Source organism: Oncorhynchus mykiss, chromosome 16, assembly GCF_013265735.2.
Source record: "Oncorhynchus mykiss isolate Arlee chromosome 16, USDA_OmykA_1.1, whole genome shotgun sequence".
In the NCBI taxonomy this organism is placed as follows: domain Eukaryota; kingdom Metazoa; phylum Chordata; class Actinopteri; order Salmoniformes; family Salmonidae; genus Oncorhynchus; species Oncorhynchus mykiss.
Window position 1 is genome coordinate 27430700 of NC_048580.1, and position 20051 is coordinate 27450750.

The window sequence follows — 20051 nt, forward strand, 5'->3', positions numbered from 1 at the left end:
AGTTGTACTGAAGGGATGCAAGTATTTCATTGGTGCAAGGCTGCATATCATTTTTAGAAAGGTACAGTTGACCAATTTAGCTTGCATGTCTTGTCCAATTATAAACATTGTTAAGACAAGCTTACTAAGGCTGATTGCCCACAAGTCAGTGCTAAGCAACTGCTTTGGTTTAAGTGCACTCTGTTGGCTTCTTTTTCCCATGTATCCAACCTTGGTGATGCACCATGTGGAGCCCATCAGTCACTGTCCTATTTGGTGAACCCCCTTCTCTTAGTCTAAGTGTTAATGTAATTTAACTGTCCAAGTGTGTGTACACCATGGCCAAGGAATTGGGTTGTGGGGCTGTCATGTTTCCTAGAAAAGGGAGGAGCATCTCCAAAATGGGAACGTCCAAAGCCAGAGAGCTGATGAGAGGAGGGGCACCTGAAACAAGAGTGTATATGAAGCCCTCACATGCACAGAATATGCCAACAGTAGAGCAGCTGCATTCCCTTTTCTGCTGGTGTCTCTCTCTCTTTTGGCTTTTTTATTCTGTTGTGTCTCCACCATGTTGGGATGGCTACTTCTACGGACTTTGCTGGTCCTTTGGCTGGCGCATAGTGCGCACCTGAAGAACAATGGTAAGTGGAAGAGTTGTGGAAAGAGAGAAAGGCTCTGTCACATATTTATCAGAAGTATCAGTGGTTTTGATGGCTAAGTAGATTGGAGTAAAGTGCTGGTAACACCAGGGTTGTGGGTTCAATTCCTGGAGGGGCCACATACAGTATGTGACACTGTTAATGTTGCCAGTTCTGTAAGTTGCTTTGGATACAAGTATCTACATGATGCTAACCCGGCAGGGTAGCCTAGTGGTTAGAGCGTTGGACTAGAAACCGTAAGGTTGCAAAGTCAAACCCCCGAGCTGACAAGATACAAATCTGTCGTTCTGCCCCTGAATAGGCAGCTAATCCACTGTTCCTGTAATTGGTTACAAATCCTTCTACAATCTTTTTGATTCTTAGACATTCCTTTTTATTTATTTATTGAACATTCTTGCACAGAGGCTTTTCTTTGAGACTTGAATTGCACCTTCATTTGCAAATATAGTATTGGGCTTAATATTGATTTATTACCTTGGATGTCAGTATGCACGGAAAATGGTGTGGCTAGCCTACACTAGTCTTACATTTTTATGGTGGCATTTTGATCATTTAGATTAGTATACAATTGCTGATAGATTTTATTACAGTAAATGTGTACAATTTAACTTTCTTTGAAGAATTTCATGAAGTCAGTAGTTTGTCACGGGCATGTCTGTTATGAGAAGGTGCAACGCTCCATGACCCACGGCTTTTGAGTTATGAGCGTCGAGACATGTGGCCAGCAGGTTATGATGCTGTGGCTCAGTAGCAGTTGGCGCTGATTTGATTGTCTGTTTTATGTTTGTGTAAGTCCCACATAACTACCTTTTGGCTATTTGCAGTGTGGGTATACTTGTGTCACTCAATTACAATTTCTTAAGATGTGGACATGTTGGTTTCTGTGGTTCAGTTCAAGTAAACAGCTGTTAAGTAAATGACCTGTTGCTACACATGGCTCATTCAAAAGGCATTATACTGTGCATGTTTATGCAACATTACACTTGGTATACAGTACCACTTGTATAAAACCTCACACATTAACTTTTAAAAAGCACATTTAAAAAAAAAAAAAACGTCTTTCTATGAGGCAGTTTTCCAGCAGACTCTAAATGGTTGATAATAAAACTCAGGATCATTAGAGGATCAAGATGATGATAACACAAGGAGTTTATAGATGCTTGACAAGTCATGTTATGTGTTGTGACCATATTATAAGGCATTACACGTGTTATCTAGGTCGAAATATGATCTTCAACCGAGCCTGTTGTAAAGGTCTTTTCCATTTGTTTGAAGGCAAACATGTCAGTTTCACTTGGAGCAGTTAATTACCATGTGTTACCATAAAAAATCAACCTGGATTGGTTTTTAAGGAGCCAGACACCTACAGTACATGTATACATTTTTTGGGATGTGTGCCCTCTAAGACCTGATGTGAGATGCACCGCTATTTAGATTATCATACAAAAGGGGTGTGGTAACATGGGTATTGAAACACTTGGAGATGGGTGGTAATGCTGCATGACGATTCAAATACGGCTTGAGTCTGCAAACAATATCAAATCAAATCACATGCGCCGAATACCACAGATGTAGACCTTACAGTGAAATGCTTACTTACGAGCCCTTAATCAAAAATGCAGTTTTAAAAAATACGGATAAGAATAAGAAATAAAAGTAACAAGTAATTAAAGAGCAGCCGTAAAATAACAATAGCGAGACTATATATAGGGGGGTACCGGTACAGAGTCGATGTACGGGGGCACCGGTTAGTTGAGATAACATGTACATGTAGGTAGAGTTATTAAAGTGACTATGCATAGATGATAACAGAGTAGCAGTGGTGTAAAAGAGGGGGGGAATGCAAATAGTCTGGGTAGCCATTTGATTAGGTGTTCAGGAGACTTATGGCTTGGGGTTAGAAGCTGTTTAGAAGTCTCTTGGACCTAGACTTGGTGCTCCGGTACCACTTGCCGGGCGGTAGCAGAGAGAATGACACGGGTGGCTAGAGTCTTTGACAATTTTAAAGGCCTTCCTCTGACACCGCCTCATATAGAGGTCCTGGATGGCAGGAAGCTTGGCCCCAGTGATGTACTGGGCCGTTCGGACTACCCTCTGTAGTGTCTTGCGGTCGGAGGCCAAGCAGTTGCCATACCAGGCAGTGATGCAACAGTCAGGATGCTCTCAATGGTGCAGCTGGGGGAATAGGTTTTGTCGTGCCCTCTTCACGACTTGGTGTGCTTGGACCATGTTAGTTTGTTGGTGATGTGCACACCAAGGAACTTGAAGCTCTCAACCTGCTCCACTGCAGCCCCGTCGATGAGAATGGGGGCGTGCTCGGTCCTCCTTTTCCTGTAGTCCACAATCATCTCCTTTGTCTTGATCACGTTGAGGGAGAGGTTGTTGTCCTGGCACCACACGGCCAGGTCTCTAACCTCCTCCCTATAGGCTGTCTCGTCATTGTCGGTGATCAGGCCAACCATTGTTGAGGCATTGGCAAACTTAATGATGGTGTTGGAGTCGTGCCTAGCCGTGCAGTCGTGAGTGAACAGGGAGTACAGGAGGGGACTGAGCACGTACCCCTGAGTGGCCCCTGTGGTGAGGATCAGCGTGGCGGATGTGTTGTTACCTACCCTTACCATCTGGGGGCGGGTGTTTAGTCCCAGGGTCCTTAGCTTATTGATGAGCTTTGAGGGCACTATGGTGTTTAACGCTGAGCTCTAGTTAATGAATAGCATTCTCACATAGGTGTTCCTTTTGGTGCTGGAGATTCATTAAAAAAATATTATGCTGGGCACATGCAGTGTATGTTTCTATGCAATATATTATTCTGAAAGTCAAGACAACATTCAATGTAAGTTTTTTTTTTTTAATGATGCCAGATACTGTAGATCTGTTCAAAAGTATGAATTAAGTTTACGATGGTGGTGTTTGCATAGGCCTTCTTACTTTTGTTCATTATTTCCTATGATTGCAAGAAGGGTGTTAAACGGGCAAAGTCTGTCTTCTTTTAAATCTATTTTCAAACTTTTAATAGATGGCTTTTAATTGATTGGCATGTACACAGTGAATATAGTATACGGTATTGATTACCTGGTGTGGGTTTTATCTAACCTTTTTATATTTTACTCGTTGATAGTTTCACTGTATGTTGTCTTCACCTGTTGGTTTATATAATGGGTATATATATATATATATACACCCATTGATTCTTGAAGAATATAACTTATAATTGCCTCATGAGCTTAGTTCAACTGTCATTCCCCATCAGAACTCAAAATATGAGCTTGTTTTACTCCTTTGTTTGTGAACATTGTGAACGTAAACAAACACTGTAAAGCCTTAAAACATGGTTAAAACTATAATCTTGATATCATGGATGGTTAGACCCTATATCCAAAGCTCTGGCAATGAGTTTGAGAGTGGTTCAATTTCTCCAGCCCGATCCCTCAGCTATTTACCAAATCAGTGGCAGGGTGATGCTATTTAAATTTTATTTTACCTTTATTTAACTAAGCTAGTCAGTTAAGAACAAATTCTTATTTTCAATGACGGCCTAGGAACAGTGTTCAGGGGCAGAACAACAGATTTGTACCTTGTCAGCTCGGGGATTCGAATTTGCAACCTTTCGGTTACTAGTCCAACGCTCTAGCCACTAGGCTACCCTGCCGCCCCAATCTCTAGTTATTGTTTGACAGATTGCCCATTTAAGTGTTTATTGTATGTTTACAAATTAATATTTTCATTTTTTTGTGTGTGTGCAAAGCACTTTGAACTACTGTGTGTAAAGTGGTATCGAAATAGTAATTACAATTAGTTTTACTAAAAATATTTTCTACACAATTACGTGTCATTTTGTTGAAAGATTGAGCTAGTACTACTTCATGAAATGGTCCAGTCCACATGCCTGAATGAAGAAGAGAGAAGGCAAAGAAGAGAGAAATCTCTAGCAAATGCTGGTGTTTACCTGTCACATTTCAAACGATCATGTCAAACTGTAGAAAGACAAACATCTGAGTGATGCTTGCTGTGAAACTCTTAAGTGCATTGCTGTGTCCCTCAAGTTCTCTTGTGATTGTGCGAGAAAAAAAAACATATTCCTTTTCCACTGGTTCTCTTTCTTGAAATCAAAGGCAGCTAAGCTTTGGTGACAGCGACAGTCTAAATTTGACATCTCACCGTGAGAAAATAGATTTGACTACTTGTACACAGTCCCTGTATTGAGGGATTTTCCCCTAGTGTCAATGGATCTCATTTCCCTTAAATGATCTGCAAAATCCAGACTCACACAGGAATGTCATAGTTTTTATATTTGACATTAGAAAGTAGCCAATCAGTTTCTCCAAATGTCATGTTGATTCGTTAATGTGAGATTACATCACTGTCAACATGTGACACCTTTTACATTTTTGCTGATGTCATTTGTGATTCCCAATTGTAGGATATAGACTGGCACCGGCAGCTGTTGTGCCCGATGGACATAGCCCTCGACCCAACTCAATTCAACTTAGGCTATTTGAGATCGTTACGCTTTATTTTAAAACCTTTTATTTTCCCATTTCAGGAAATGGTGGGGGTGTTGGAAGGATGTTGATGCCATCCAATGGATATGGATACAAGGGAATTGGTAAGTTGTGTGAAGAGGTTGCTGTGGGCTGCTTGGTCTGTACATTATGTGCATTAGGGTAAATGTGTGATAACTGGTATGGTAGTCTGACCTACTACTTTTAACATTTTCCTGAGTCTGCCTGGAGTGCAGGGTGTGCAATTTTTTGACATTTCTATTGGTGCATTAAGTCAGACAAGCTCAAACTAAGTGCTAGAAACAATTGTCAAGTATTTGAAACCTAGGTCTAAATGGTAATAACAGTTGCCATGCTAATTGTAGGATATTTAACTAGGCAAGTCAGTTTAGAACAAATTCTTATTTACAACGATGGCCTACCCCGGCCAATCCCTAACCCAGACGACGCTGGACCAATTGTGTGCCACCCTATGAGACTTTCAATCACGGCCGGTTGTGATACAGCCTGGAATCGAACCTGTAGTGGCACTTCTAGCACTGAGATGCAGTGCCTTAGACCACTGCATCACTCGGGAGCCCAGTGGTGCAACAAATGATCAGGGGGCTAAACCTAATGGTATATGCTTTTTTTTCATTGTGAATCTGCTTTAATTTGTCGGAGAGGGTCGAGTTTGTGAAACGACGTTGTATAGTCACGTTTGGTATAACACTGTATGATCCCAATGGTGCTTGAGGTGGACTGCTCAATGGACAGGGGGCTAAACCCAATGGTAAATCCACCCTATTTTGTGTGTGTTTTTTAAGGCACACATTTATGATATTTCTTTACTACTAATTGCTCTTTTGACCAATCAGATCAGCGTTTTGCCAATAATTGGGCAAAAGATCAGAATGGGCTGCTTGTGTAAACGCAGCCTAAGAGTTTACGTCTGACTGTATATCAACAACTTGAATGCTTGACTATTGACCAGTAGGTGTCATGTCCTAATCATTGTCTTATAAACGTTGTCAAATCAGCATAAGGGTCGTTCCAACAAACGAATACCTATTGCTTCCCTTTGAAATTTTAAGTATTGAATATATTGAATATTAAAGGAAGTGCCCTTTAATATACTGCATACCACATGGGAACATTAAATAAATCAGATTTTGCATATGAATGAAGACTTGCTAAAGTGTCAAAATTCTGCATTTTGACATGTTCCACTGTGTACCCTGTTATTTCTCTGAAGATTTGAACCCACAACCCCAAAATGTCTCCCAATTCTCATCATTGTAAAGCCCTCGTTATTTTTGTTGCATTGACAGTCCTTTCTGAAGATGATTATTTATTTAATGTGATTAGTGATTCATCTAATCACATGAAATGTCTGTCCCTCATTTTAAGTGCCTAAGAACACCAACGTAACCTATCTGAATGACTACCGTCCCGCAGCACTCACATCTGTAGCCATGAAGTGCTTTGAAAGGCTGCCCATGGCTCACATTAACACCATCATCCTAGACACCCTGGACCCCCTCCAATTCGCATACCTCACCAACAGATCCATAGATGACTCAATCGCTATTGCACTCCACACTGCTCTTTCCCACCTGGACAAAAGGAACACCTACGTGAGAATATTGTTCATTGACTACAGCTCCACGTTCAACACCATAGTGCCCATTCAAGGTCATCACTAAGCTAAGGACCCTGGGACCGAACACCTCCCTCTGAAACTGGATCCTGGACTTCCTGACGAGCCGCCCTCAGGTGGTGAGAGTAGGCAATAACACATCTGCCATGCTGATCCTCAACACGTGGGGCGTCTCAGGGGTGCGTGCTCAGTCCCCTCTTGTACTCCCTGTTCACCCACGAATGCGTGGCCGCACACAACTACAACACCATCATTAAGTTTGCCGACGACTCGGCGGTGGTAGGGCTGATCACCGACGACGACGAGACAGCCTATAGGGAGGAGGTCAGAGATCTGGCAGTGGTGCCAGGACAACAACCTCTCCCTCAATATGGGCGATACAAAGGAGCTTATCTTGGACTACAGGAAACAGAGTGCTGAACAACCAACATTTACATCTACAGGGCTGTAGTGTAGTGGGTCAAGAGCGTCAAGTTCCTCAGTGTCTACATCAGTAAGGATCTATCATGGTCCAATCACACCAACACAGTTGTGAAGAGGGCACGACAATGCCTCTTCCCCCTCAGGATACGGTGACACGATTCCTTTTTAAATATATATATATATAAAAAATAAACATTGAATCGTAGTGTAAAAGCAGATCAGCTGGTTCTACTCTTTTGGGCCATTTTCTGATGTTTTGTGGTGGAAAGCTGAGCGGGTCGAGCATAAGATGTTAACCATATACAGTATAGGTTAGAAATGTTTTATCATTTATTTTTTGTGAAGCTTGCATTCAATTGCCCCTCCCTGTTGCACCCAACAAGCTTCCATTCCCCCTGTCACAATGGCTGATTTTAAGATGAAATCGTCAACCCTGTTACTTTATTTGGCACTTAATAGACACTTACAATAGTCATGTTTTCATTTAACCTCTTGAAATGGGACAACGTGTTTTTTTATTAAGTTGTACATGTGCTCTTTATGATCATGTTAAAATGAGGTGAAATAAAACCTTTTTTTAGGGTACACTACGCCAATAATACTCATTTGGTGGAACGAACCATAACGCGATGTATAACCTTTTATACCTGCAATGCCAATGCTAACCTTTTATGTGTTCATAATTTTCATATGTTATACAGTATATGTTGGTAACACCTGGGTGTTTAGGTTACAGTGCTGGAGCCGGAGTGCCCAATGGAAACGGTGCCAAACCCAATGGTAAATACTCACTTTGCACTGTGTTTCTCTGTTTACATTATGTTTCTTGCACAATACTACAGTCGGAGAACATGTTTTGGTTGGTGTTGAATTGATGACACCTCATCAGTGTCTGTCCAGCAGGGTTGGTGGGGTGTGACACGTTGTTCCATGAGAGTTGAGTTTATTCAATAGCTAAATGACATATGGAGGGTTTACACCTGTGGAGTGCAGCGATTTAATCTACATGCAATGTGTGTTTGATTTCTATAGGTTATGGTGCTCCTGCAGCTATGTCCAATGGAAATGGTGCTAAACTCAATGGTTAATCTCCCTTTTTTTCTTTCATGCCAATTTTTGGTTGTTGTGCTTAAGCAAGTAGTCTGCATTAGTACTTTTTCAGAGATTCAGTAAGTGATACAACTTTGACTATTGGTTTTAACCTGTCTGATCTCTAGGTTATTATGGTGCTCCTGCAGCTGTGCCTAATGGAAATGGTGCTAAACCCAATGGTAAATTACCCACTTATCTGCACTATGTCATATCGGATTTATTTGTTGAGATTTGGTACAATCATGCATTTTCTGTAACACTTTGGCATCCCTGTTGAAGGATATGGTGCTCCAGCTGCTGTACCCTATGGCCAAAGGTCAAAAGGTAAATCACGTCTTTTTTTTCCCTTTGAGTGTCAATTGTGTGTGTTAGTAATTATATAGGTATTAGGTTTTCAGAGGTTCAGGAAGTGACACAACTACCATGTGGTTCGAGTTAACAGCTGTTGTTAACTGCTGTTAACAGTTCGAGTTAACAGTTTGTCTGATCTCTAGGTTATGCTAAACACAATGGTAAAATGATCCCCTTATCTGTACTACTACCATATCAGATGTATTTGTTTATCTGGTACAATCATGCTTTCTCTGTAACACTGACGTCCCTGTTGCAGGCTATAGTGCTCCAGCTGCTGTACCCAATGGAAATGGTCAAAAATCAAAAGGTAAATCGTTTTTTCCCCTTGAGTATCACTTTAGTGTTTTAGTAATTATATTGGTGTTCAGAGGTTCAGTAAGTGGCACAAGTACCATTTGGTTTATTTTAATTAACATTTGCCTTATCTCTAGGTTATGGTGCTCCTGCAGCTGTGCCTAATGGAAATGGTGCCAAGGCCAATGGTAAACCTCCTTGGCTTTGTTTCTGTCCATATCTAGATCATTCATGGTGAATTTGCAGTATATAATCATTGTTTTGTTGTGACAACTGTGTTATTTCCAGGTTATGGTGCCGGTGTGCCTAATGGCAATGGACAAGGAGCTAAACACAATGGTATAGTAAACTCTTATATTGGTGCCGCAATCAAAGCTCATAATGATGCCTTTGCCAAGTAAATTTTCATTGAGACTGAAAATGATTACTTGTTCCCAAACTGTCTGTGAACGATTGTTTCGGGTTCCGTTACTTTTAATAATTTATTTATAGGTTACGGTGCTGCTCCAATATTGTTTAAATATCAATTTATAAGAATAAGTTGTGTGGTGTCATTTACCTGAAACCTCTAGGTCAAGGAGCTGGAGCTGGTGCACCCAATGGACATGGTGCTCCGAATCCAAATGGTGTGTGTGTTGTACTTATGTGTTGTACTTCAGAGTTGGTTGGTTGTTTAGCATCAAAAACCGATACTTGCGCAACTATGCGGCAAAACAGACTGGGTTGGCTTAGATTGTTGACAGCAGGTCAGCTATATTTTGTCCCCAATGTTTAATGGAAAGCATAAATACATTTGCACAATGTTTCTCAAATACATTGTTAGTTGTCGGTTAGCTAGCAAATTTATTAAGTAATATTAGCTTGGACATGAAATGAGTCAAAACACCTCAAAACAAGACATGGTATCAAGAACAAGGTTAAGCTATCTGAAACGAGCCACTTACGATTCCCCACATGGCAGTTTCTTGTCATTGTTGCTAACTATCTGGCCATCAGAATCACAACAACACACGGCCTTTTGCCCCATTTGAAGCGAGTGTTATCGTTTTCGCGACGTTGTCAACCCGCCTATATATTGCCAATATTCATTCAGCATGACTAAATTAATGAGTTTACACTAGCACTGCATGCTAGTCTTGTTAGCTTGTAGCTTGTAGCTTTCCTCATCTTTTCCGAGGTGACTTCTGCATGTCCGTGTGCGTTGTGTTTGTGTTTTTTTTGTGTTCACGTTGTGTGTATTGCGTGTTCATATTCTTCATATTTTACAAGCTTACTGCTGTAACACCATGTATGTGTGTTAAATGGTGGAGGAGTTTGAGTTGGGTCACATCATGTTGTTTTGTGTATGTGTTTTAAAGCTGGCATGAAAGGACCCATGAAAGGATACGGCCGACCACCTTTTGGTGCAGGTAAAGTACTGTCTTCTCTAATCACCCACCATTTTTTATAGCATAATAATCTATAATTTATCACAATGACCACATATTTGCTCCTTTGTTCTTGTTTTGGTACCAGGTGCTTCTCTTGGAGTGGGGACTCGAAAGGGTCTGGGGGTACCTCAACTAGCTACAAACAGGAGGGGAGGTAAGTGAGAAACTGAAAGTTGTGTATGGGTATATTAAATCACTTTTTATAGATACTTGTTTTAACTAACTATTAATGTTGTCATTTGTGTTTCCAGTGTATGGCGGTAATGGATATGGCTCACAGCCAATGAATGGTGAGTCAATACAAAACTATCTGAGCTATTTACATTTTTTTTTTTTAACTAATCATTTGGAATATTATAGTATATCCTTGTATACTTTTGACCCTTGTCCGTTGTCTAACCAGGCTACAGGCCAAATGGTGCCTATGCCAGGGCTGGTCTTGGCCTGGGTGGTGGCCTCTCGGCTGGATACTCTAATGGAGGAGGCCAAAAAAGTAAGCTTAGAATTGTGTTTGAATAAGTCTTCCTCAGCTGTTGATATGAAAAGTGTTTTGTTAATTTACACCATTTGTGATTCTCTCTGTAGGTTACGGCGGTCCCAATGGACAAGGTGTTAAACCCAATGGTAAATCTCCCTTTTTCTTTATATGTACATTTTGTGTTTTACAAGTTAGTATGTTTTAAGATATTCAGTAAGGCTATACACATAATTTTGGACTATTTGAAGGATCACATTTCTCACTTCGCCACAGTGTGGAAGTTTGGGTTTGGATCAATCGCGGTACATTGAATCATGGGAATCAAAATAATAATTTGTCAATCTGTCAATGATTAGCTGTTGCCTTTCATTTGAATTATGTCTCTGCAACACATGTATTGTACATACTTAAACTTGATTTGGACATTACATTTATGGGACATTGCAACTCAATAGATGCTAGTCAGCCTGCAAAGTAAACACTTCTAAGGTAAGTTAAATACATTACATGACCAAAAGTATGTGGACACCTGCTCGTCGAACATCTTATTCCAAAATGGTGGGCATTAATATGGAGTTGGTCCCCCTTTGCTGCTATAACAGCCTCCACTCTTCTGTGAAGGGTTTCTACTAGATGTTGGAACATTACTCTGGGGACTTGCTTCCATTCAGCCAAAAGAGCATTAGTGAGGTCGGGCACTGATGTTGGGCGATTAGGCCTGGCTCGTAGTCGGTGGTCCAATTACTCCCAAAGGTGTTTGATGGGGTTGAGGTCAGGGCTCTGTGCAGGCCATTCACGTTCTTCCATATCGATCTCAACCAACCATTTCTGTATGGACCTCGCTTTGTGCACGGCGGCATTGTCTTGCTGAAACAGGAAAGTGTCTTTCCCAAACTTTTGCCACAAAAGTTGGAAGATCAGAATAGTCTAGAATGTCATCAAAACTATGCATCATACAGGGATCATTTCTGTAGAGAGAGAACTTTGCCTTTTTAAAGCTTAAATTACAGTGCATTTATGTATGTTTTTGGTGAGTACAAGAAGTGTTGAGTTAAAGTTACAATTGGTGGAGTACTGTGGATGCCAATATCCCTGTGAGCCTCCCAGACCCATGTTGCCCCAGGTTAAGAACATAAATTGTAGATTAATAATATTACATTGTATTACACTTTCTAAACGTATTCCAAGGACCCCTGTGACAAAATTAGTTTAATATGTTCTTAGTAATATTCATAAAAAAATAACATGTAAAAAATACAGAGTTTACAAAACATTAAGGACACCTGCTCTTTCCATGACATAGACTGACCAGGTGAATCCAGGTGAAAGCAATGATCTATTATTGATGTCACTTGTTAAATCCACTTCAATCAATGTAGATGAAGGGGTGGAGATAGGTTTAAAGACATGTTTTTAAGCCTTGAAACAATTGAGACATGGATTATATGTGACTGCCATTCACAGGGTGGATGGGCAAAACCAAAGACTTAAGTGCCTTTGAACGTGGTATGATAGTAGGTGCCATGTGTCAAGAACTGCAACGCTGCTGGGTTTTCACGCTCAACAGTTTCCCGTGTGTATAAAAAATGGTCCACCACCCAAAGGACATCCAGCCAACTTGACACAATTGAGGGACGCATTGGAGTCAACATGGGCCAGCATCCCTGTGGGCTGTTCTGAGGGCACTTTGAGAACCCCTGGCCTAAGTGGTACAACCATGAACATTGGTTTGAATCTGTCTGATCTCTAGGTTATGGTGCTCCTGCAGCTGTGCCAAATGGAAATGGTGCTAAAAAAAACAAAGGTAAATCTCCCTTTTTTTCTTGGTATGCTAATTTTGTGTTAAACCAAGTATTTTAGGATTATTTTAGTCAGGGAAACATGGTGCTGCTGTGCCCAAGGAAATGGTGCTAAACCAATGGTAAACCGCCTTGGCTCTGTTTCTGTTCATTCTAGATGATTCATGTTGAATTAGCAGTATATTATAATTAGGTGTGCTTGCTGAATGCAAGAACAGCTGAAATCTGACATTTATTATTCACCTTCCGCTGCTACCTGTAGCACCAAAACCATCAAAGCTACTAATACCAAAACAACTATAAAATGTACAAGCTGATTGTCTTCAGGTTGCTAGAAATAAACTTATTGATACTAATTATACTTTTCACACTACAACCATATTTGCAGAAATCCCAATGCATTTCAATGGCCATAGACTTGAATGGTAAACAAAAATGGAGACATCTACTATTGAACTGTTTAAGCTACCAACATCAAACCAATGTTGAAATGTGCAGACTGACTAAACCTAGATTGCTTATATACAGCTTTTTGTTACTATTTATAATTTGAACTATAACAATTTTAAATTTGCATAAAAGGGAAGTATTGGGAAGTATCTGGATTCGCCACTGCTCAACCGTTTATTCTACAAACACCACACTAACGTTGAAATGTGTAGACTAACTCAACTAACATTGGTTTTAAAAAGCTTTTAGAATATATTTATACTTTTTGCACTAACATTCTACATTTACATAAAAGCTCCATAGTCTACGATTGGCACATTTTGCTTTTCCGCACTGCTCTTGAACCGTTAAAGTTACAAACACCGAACGTTGACATGTACAGATTGACTGAACTTAGAAGCTTGTAAAAAAAAAAAAAGATTGTTGATACTATTTGTACTTTTAACCCGAACCATTTCATATTTTCAATAAATGCTCCGTAGACTTCAATGGTCAAATTGGATCAGACACCTTTCTTGAACCATTTATGTTACAAACACCAAACCAATGCTGACGTGCTGACTGATTCAACTGCTTGTCTAAAGATTGTTGATACTTTTTGTACTATAACTATTTTAAATGTGCACTATTTTAAATGTGCATCCATAGTCTACAGAAAGGCACATTTTGAATTTGCCACTGCTCTTGATCCGTTTCAGCTACAAACACCGAACCAACGTTGAGATATGCAGACTGACCCAACTTAGATTGCTTTAACACATCTTTATGCTACCATTCATCATTTATCATCTATAAAGCTTGTTGTATTCCCGCTTCAATGGCAAAATGCAGGCTTCAACGTTCTAAACTGAGAACTTTCAAAATGTTGAAAAATCAACAATCCTATTCCTCGGCCAGTGTCCAGTGTGCGCTCTAAATGCTCTGAGAGCGGAACGCTCTGAATTTACAGACAATCTGACAACGCTCTGAATTTATGAATGCCCAGAGCGCACTCTGAGCACACTCTGGCACTCCAGAGTGAATTTACAAACACACCCATAGTACTCCCTCTAGCCTACTATACTAACTCACTAAAGTAACTCCACACGACAGCTCACCACACAACTAACCCATAAGCCTATAACAGCCCTATTACTGCCATTGCTAATACTAATATTACTACTAGAGTCACTACCACTACTACTATTTCACAACAATGCAAGCACACACATTTTTTTTTTTTAAGGAAATGTCATTTTCTAGTTGTTTTTGTTGTGACAACTGTGTTATTTATAGGCTATGGTGCTGGAGCTGATGTGCCAAATGGACAAGGTGCCAAACCCAATGGTAAGTCCAACCAAAACAACTCTGTGTTTGTCAATTTATCGTTAGTGTTTTAAGCATATTATATCAGTATTGTGTTTTCAGAGTTTGGTTTGAGTTAACATTTGTCTGGTTTCTAGGTTATAGTGCTGGAGCTGGTGTACCCAATGGACAAGGAGCTAAACCCAATGGTAATGTAAACCCCTACATTGGTGCTACAATCACAGCTATTAAGTGACATTTCTATTGAGACTGTTCACCATGAGAACTGGTTTTATAACTGCATGTAGTCCAGGGTTTCTTGAAAGACGGGACAATCACAATAAATAAATACAAATCTTAATATTAACAACATTGTAAATATACTCCATCAGACACCATAAAAAGCATTTACAAAAAAAAGTGTTTAAAGACCTTGATTGTTTCATTCTAACATTAGATTATTCAAATGTGTAATACAAATCTCCAAACCCAATAGTAAGTCCCCCCTAGAATTTTGTTTGCAGGAGTTTCCTAAATCTCATGATTTGTTGTTGTTGAACCATGTCATTCAAGGACCCAATTTTGTTTGAAATTTGTCACAATCATCTTTAAGTAAAAAGTTTTGAATTTATTCTTCCTGTGGGGATAACTTCAGGTTATGGTGGTGTACCCAATGGATATGGTTCCAGACCCAGTGGTAAGACTGCAAAGTTACTCAGTTGTATGAATTCCTTTTTTGTTCTATAGTTATGGTCATTTGATATGAAACCAGTTGTAATGACCATCTAAGAACATAAGCATTTGTCTGTTCCTGATGCCTAGGGTATGGATATCCCAATGGTGGGGCAAAGGCACCCAAACCAGGTAAATATCAACAACACGTCCCAACCCGTGTACGACCCGACTGATAGATAGAAATAGAATAGAAATGATAGAAATGCGAGTTATAGACCTGTCATGCTCATTTAATGCAAGTCTGATAAGTGGTCCTCATCCTTGTTATGAGCGATACTTCTATGCTTCCCTTTCCGGTAAGTTTTTTTATTTAGTTTTACTTTCTGTTTTGTACATCAGCTTCAAACTGCTGAAAATAGGATATTTTTGGTTATTGAAAAGATATTTCACAGAGTTTTAGATGGAACAATGTTGAGCCAACCATAAGAAAATATATGCACACATTACTGTAAATCGCTTTGGATAGAAGTGTCTGCTTAGTGGCATATATTATACAATTGTATTATGTATTATTATATACACTACTGTTCAAAAGTTTGGGGTTACTTAGAAATGACCTTGTTTTTCAAAGAAAAAAAAGAGATTGTCCATGAAAATGACATCAAATTGATCAGAAATACAGTGTACACGTTGTTAATGTTGAAAATGACTATTGTAGCTGGAAACGGCTGATTTTAAAAACAATTTTCTTTATGGAATATCTACATATGCGAACAGAGGCCATTATCAGCCACCATCACTCCTGTGTTCCAATGGCACGTTGTGTTAGCTAATCCAAGTTTATCATTTTAAAAGGCTAATTGAACATTAGAAAAGCTTTTTGCGATTATGTTAGCACAGCTGAAAACTGTTGTCCTGATTAAAGAAGCAATAAAACTGGCCACCTTCAGACTAGTTGAGTATCTGGAGCATCAGCATTTGTGGGTTTGATTACAGGCTTAAAATGAACAGAATCAAATAACTTTCTTCTTAAACTCGTCAGTTTATTCTTGTTCTGAGAATTGAAGGCTATTCCATGTGAGAAATTGCCAAGAAACTGAAGATCTTGTACAACGCTGTGTACTACTCCCTTCACAGAACAGCGCAAGCTGGCCCTAACCAGAATAGAAAGAGTGGGAGGCCCCGGTGCACAACTGAGCAAGAGTACAAGTACATTAGTGTGTCTAGTTTGAGAAACAGACGCCTTACAAGTCCTCAACTGGCAGCTTCATTAAATAGTACCCACAACACCAGTCTCAATGTCAATAGTGAAGATGCGACTCCGGGATGTTGGCCTTGAGCCATACAGTGCCTTGCGAAAGTATTCGGCCCCCTGGAACTTTGCGACCTTTTGCCACATTTCAGGATTCAAACATAAAGATATAAAATTGTATTTTTTTTGTGAAGAATTAACAACAAGTGGGACACAATCATGAAGTGGAATGACATTTATTAGATATTTCAAACTTTTTTAACAAATCAAAAACTGAAAAATTGGGCGTGCAAAATTATTCAGCCCCTTTACTTTCAGTGCAGCAAACTCTCTCCAGAAGTTCAGTGAGGATCTCTGAATGATCCAATGTTGACCTAAATGACTAATGATGATAAATACAATCCACCTGTGTGTAATCAAGTCTCCGTATAAATGCACCTGCACTGTGATAGTCTCAGAGGTCCGTTAAAAGCGCAGAGAGCATCATGAAGAACAAGGAACACACCAGGCAGGTCCGAGATACTGTTGTGAAGAAGTTTAAAGCCGGATTTGGATACAAAAAGATTTCCCAAGCTTTAAACATCCCAAGGAGCACTGTGCAAGCGATAATATTGAAATGGAAGGAGTATCAGACCACTGCAAATCTACCAAGACCTGGCCGTCCCTCTAAACTTTCAGCTCATACAAGGAGAAGACTGATCAGAGATGCAGCCAAGAGGCCCATGATCACTCTGGATGAACTGCAGAGATCTACAGCTGAGGTGGGAGACTCTGTCCATAGGACAACAATCAGTCGTATATTGCCCAAATCTGGCCTTTATGGAAGAGTGGCAAGAAGAAAGCCATTTCTTAAAGATATCCATAAAAAGTGTCGTTTAAAGTTTGCCACAAGCCACCTGGGAGCCACCAAACATGTGGAAGAAGGTGCTCTGGTCAGATGAAACCAAAATTGAACTTTTTGGCAACAATGCAAAACGTTATGTTTGGCGTAAAAGCAACACAGCTCATCACCCTGAACACACCATCCCCACTGTCAAACATGGTGGTGGCAGCATCATGGTTTGGGCCTGCTTTTCTTCAGCAGGGACAGGGAAGATGGTTAACATTGATGGGAAGATGGATGGAGCCAAATACAGGACCATTCTGGAAGAAAACCTGATGGAGTCTGCAAAAGACCTGAGACTGGGACGGAGATTTGTCTTCCAACAAGACAATGATCCAAAACATAAAGCAAAATCTACAATGGAATGGTTCAAAAATAAACATATCCAGGTGTTAGAATGGCCAAGTCAAAGTCCAGACCTGAATCCAATCGAGAATCTGTGGAAATAACTCAAAACTGCTGTTCACAAATGCTCTCCATCCAACCTCACTGAGCTCGAGCTGTTTTGCAAGGAGGAATGGGAAAAAATGTCAGTCTCTCGATGTGCAAAACTGATAGAGACATACCCCAAGCGACTTACAGCTGTAATCGCAGCAAAAGGCGGCGCTACAAAGTATTAACTTAAGGGGGCTGAATAATTTTGCACGCCCAATTTTTCAGTTTTTGATTTGTTAAAAAAGTTTGAAATATCCAATAAATGTCGTTCCACTTCATGATTGTGTCCCACTTGTTGTTGATTCTTCACAAAAAAATACAGTTTTATATCTTTATGTTTGAAGCCTGAAATGTGGCAAAAGGTCGCAAAGTTCAAGGGGGCCGAATACTTTCGCAAGGCACTGTATCTCAGACTGGCCAATAAAAGAAAAGATTAAGATGGGCAAAATAACACAGACATTGGATAGAGGAACACTGCCTAGAAAGCCAGCATCCTGGAGTCGCCTCTAAACTGTTGACATATTAATACTATATTAATGCTATATTTGATCTCAAGGTCATGGTGCAGGAGCTGGTGTACCCAAGAGATATGGAGCTAAACCTAATGGTAAATTCCTGCTAAAGTGTTTGAAAGTCCTGAAAAGTGTATCCAATATTTATTTTTTCTACACATAAATACCCCATTTAAAAAAAAGAAAGAAAAAAAAGAAATACAGATATATCTAATTTACCTAAGTATTCACACCCCTGAATCAATACTTTGTAGAAGCACCTTTGGCAGCGATTACAGCTGTGAGTCTTTCTGGTTCAGTCTCAGAGCTTTCCACACCCAGATTGTGCAACAATTATTTAAAGAATTCTTCCAGCTCTGTGAAATTGGTTGTTGATCATTGCTAGATAACCATTTAAGTCTTGCCATAGATTTTCAAGCAGATTTAAGTCAGACTAACTCGGCCACTCAGGAATATTCACTGTCTTCTTGATAAGCAATTCCAGTGTCGATTTGGCTTTGTGTTTTAGGTTATTGTCCTGCTGAAAGGTGAATTCATCTCCCAGTGTCTGGTGGAAAGTAGACTGAACCTGGTTTTCCTCTAGGATTTTACCTGTGCTTAGCTCCATTTTGCTTATTTTTTTTTATCCTGAAACTGCCCAGTCCTTAACGATTACAAGCATAGCCATAACATGATGCAGCCACCACTATGCTTGAAAATGTGGAGAGTGGTACTCCATAATGTGTTGCAATTAGATTTGCCCCAAATTACAACACATTAGGACAAAAAGTGAATTTTTGTGCCACAATTTTTGCAGTATTTCTTTAGTGCTTTGTTGCAAACAGGATGCATGTTTTAGATGTAAAAAAAATAATCTGTACCGTCTTCCTTCTCTTCACTCTGTCAATTAGGTTAATATTGGGGAGTAACTACAATGTTGTTGATCCATCCTCAATTTTTTCCTATCACAGGCATTAAACTGTAACTGTTTTAAAATCACCATTGGCCTCATGGTGAAATCCCTGAGTGGAACTTGTTGGGTTACACACTTTTCAGCTTTTAATTTGAATTAATTTGTAAAGAATTTTTAAAAAAAGAAGAAAATTCCGCTTTAACATTATGGGGTGTGTGTAGGCCAGTGACAAGAATCTAAATGTAATCTGTTTAAAATTCCGGTTGTGTAAAAATGTGTAATAAAGTAAATGGGTGTGAATACTTTCTGAAGGCACTATCTGATCTGTTGAATAGGAAGTGTCTACACTAAAACTATTATGGTGATTTTGCAGTAGGTCGATTAGGAATTTTCAGTCGGTCTAAATCGTAATTGTTTGTTGTTGTCATTTCCAGGTTATGGTGCTGGAGCTGGTGTGTCCAATGGACAAGGAGCTAATGGTGAGTCTACCCTGGAAGTAGATTCCATCCCAGGTAATACATGTCTCTTCTTGATTGTGCTGTGGCAAATTGATATGTTACTGGGATATGTTGTAGGTTATGGAAATGGATCACCTCAACCTCAAAATACTAAAGGTGTCGGAGCAGGTGCACCCATTGGAGGAACTGAAGCGTCCAAGGGAGGAGCTAAAGCACCAAATGGTGGTAAGCATTCACTGTCAAAAGCTGAGATTGTGTACATCTGCGCCCCTATGTTTCAACGTTTGTATTATTTCAAATAAAACATTTGCTCACTCTATCCGATGTCTGTCATTTTCCAATGTCTATCAATTGCCACTTTGATCTTAACTTGTAAGCAATGAATATTGTAAATGCGCACTTGATTTGTGAGCCAGTATTTTTAACTCTTGTGATTCCTAGGGTATGGTGTTCCTGCTGGTGTACCCAATGGACATTTGGCTAAAGTAGTCAATACTGGTAAATGCTCCATGTTGTCTGATTGTGGCCTCAGCTTTTCTGTCTTAACCAGTTTGAGTCCAT

General features: G+C 39.8%; 1 protein-coding gene across 37 annotated transcripts in view; it reads left to right on the top strand.

Annotated features, from left to right (window-relative positions):
• The first annotated feature begins 451 nt into the window (after positions 1-451).
• Positions 452-20051, top strand: part of cmn (calymmin) — a 69737-nt gene continuing 50137 nt past the window's right edge. For 23 of the 37 annotated variants that reach the window (XM_036946640.1, XM_036946639.1, XM_036946660.1 and 20 more), the window contains exons 1-24: positions 453-620; positions 5182-5244; positions 7932-7982; positions 8235-8285; positions 8420-8473; positions 8574-8618; positions 8905-8955; positions 9080-9130; positions 9231-9281; positions 9515-9568; positions 10301-10351; positions 10458-10526; positions 10624-10662; positions 10776-10865; positions 10958-10996; positions 12601-12654; positions 14375-14425; positions 14542-14592; positions 15039-15080; positions 15206-15247; positions 18185-18235; positions 19467-19511; positions 19608-19715; positions 19932-19988. In XM_036946640.1, coding sequence (XP_036802535.1) covers positions 548-620; positions 5182-5244; positions 7932-7982; positions 8235-8285; positions 8420-8473; positions 8574-8618; positions 8905-8955; positions 9080-9130; positions 9231-9281; positions 9515-9568; positions 10301-10351; positions 10458-10526; positions 10624-10662; positions 10776-10865; positions 10958-10996; positions 12601-12654; positions 14375-14425; positions 14542-14592; positions 15039-15080; positions 15206-15247; positions 18185-18235; positions 19467-19511; positions 19608-19715; positions 19932-19988 — 1333 coding nt within the window. In that variant the 5' untranslated portion in view covers positions 453-547. Of the gene's footprint in view, positions 621-5181; positions 5245-7931; positions 7983-8234; positions 8286-8419; positions 8474-8573; positions 8619-8904; positions 8956-9079; positions 9131-9230; positions 9282-9514; positions 9569-10300; positions 10352-10457; positions 10527-10623; positions 10663-10775; positions 10866-10957; positions 10997-12600; positions 12655-14374; positions 14426-14541; positions 14593-15038; positions 15081-15205; positions 15248-18184; positions 18236-19466; positions 19512-19607; positions 19716-19931; positions 19989-20051 lie in introns of all 37 variants that reach the window. The other 14 variants (XM_036946645.1, XM_036946647.1, XM_036946644.1 and 11 more) reach the window with 8 other exon arrangements.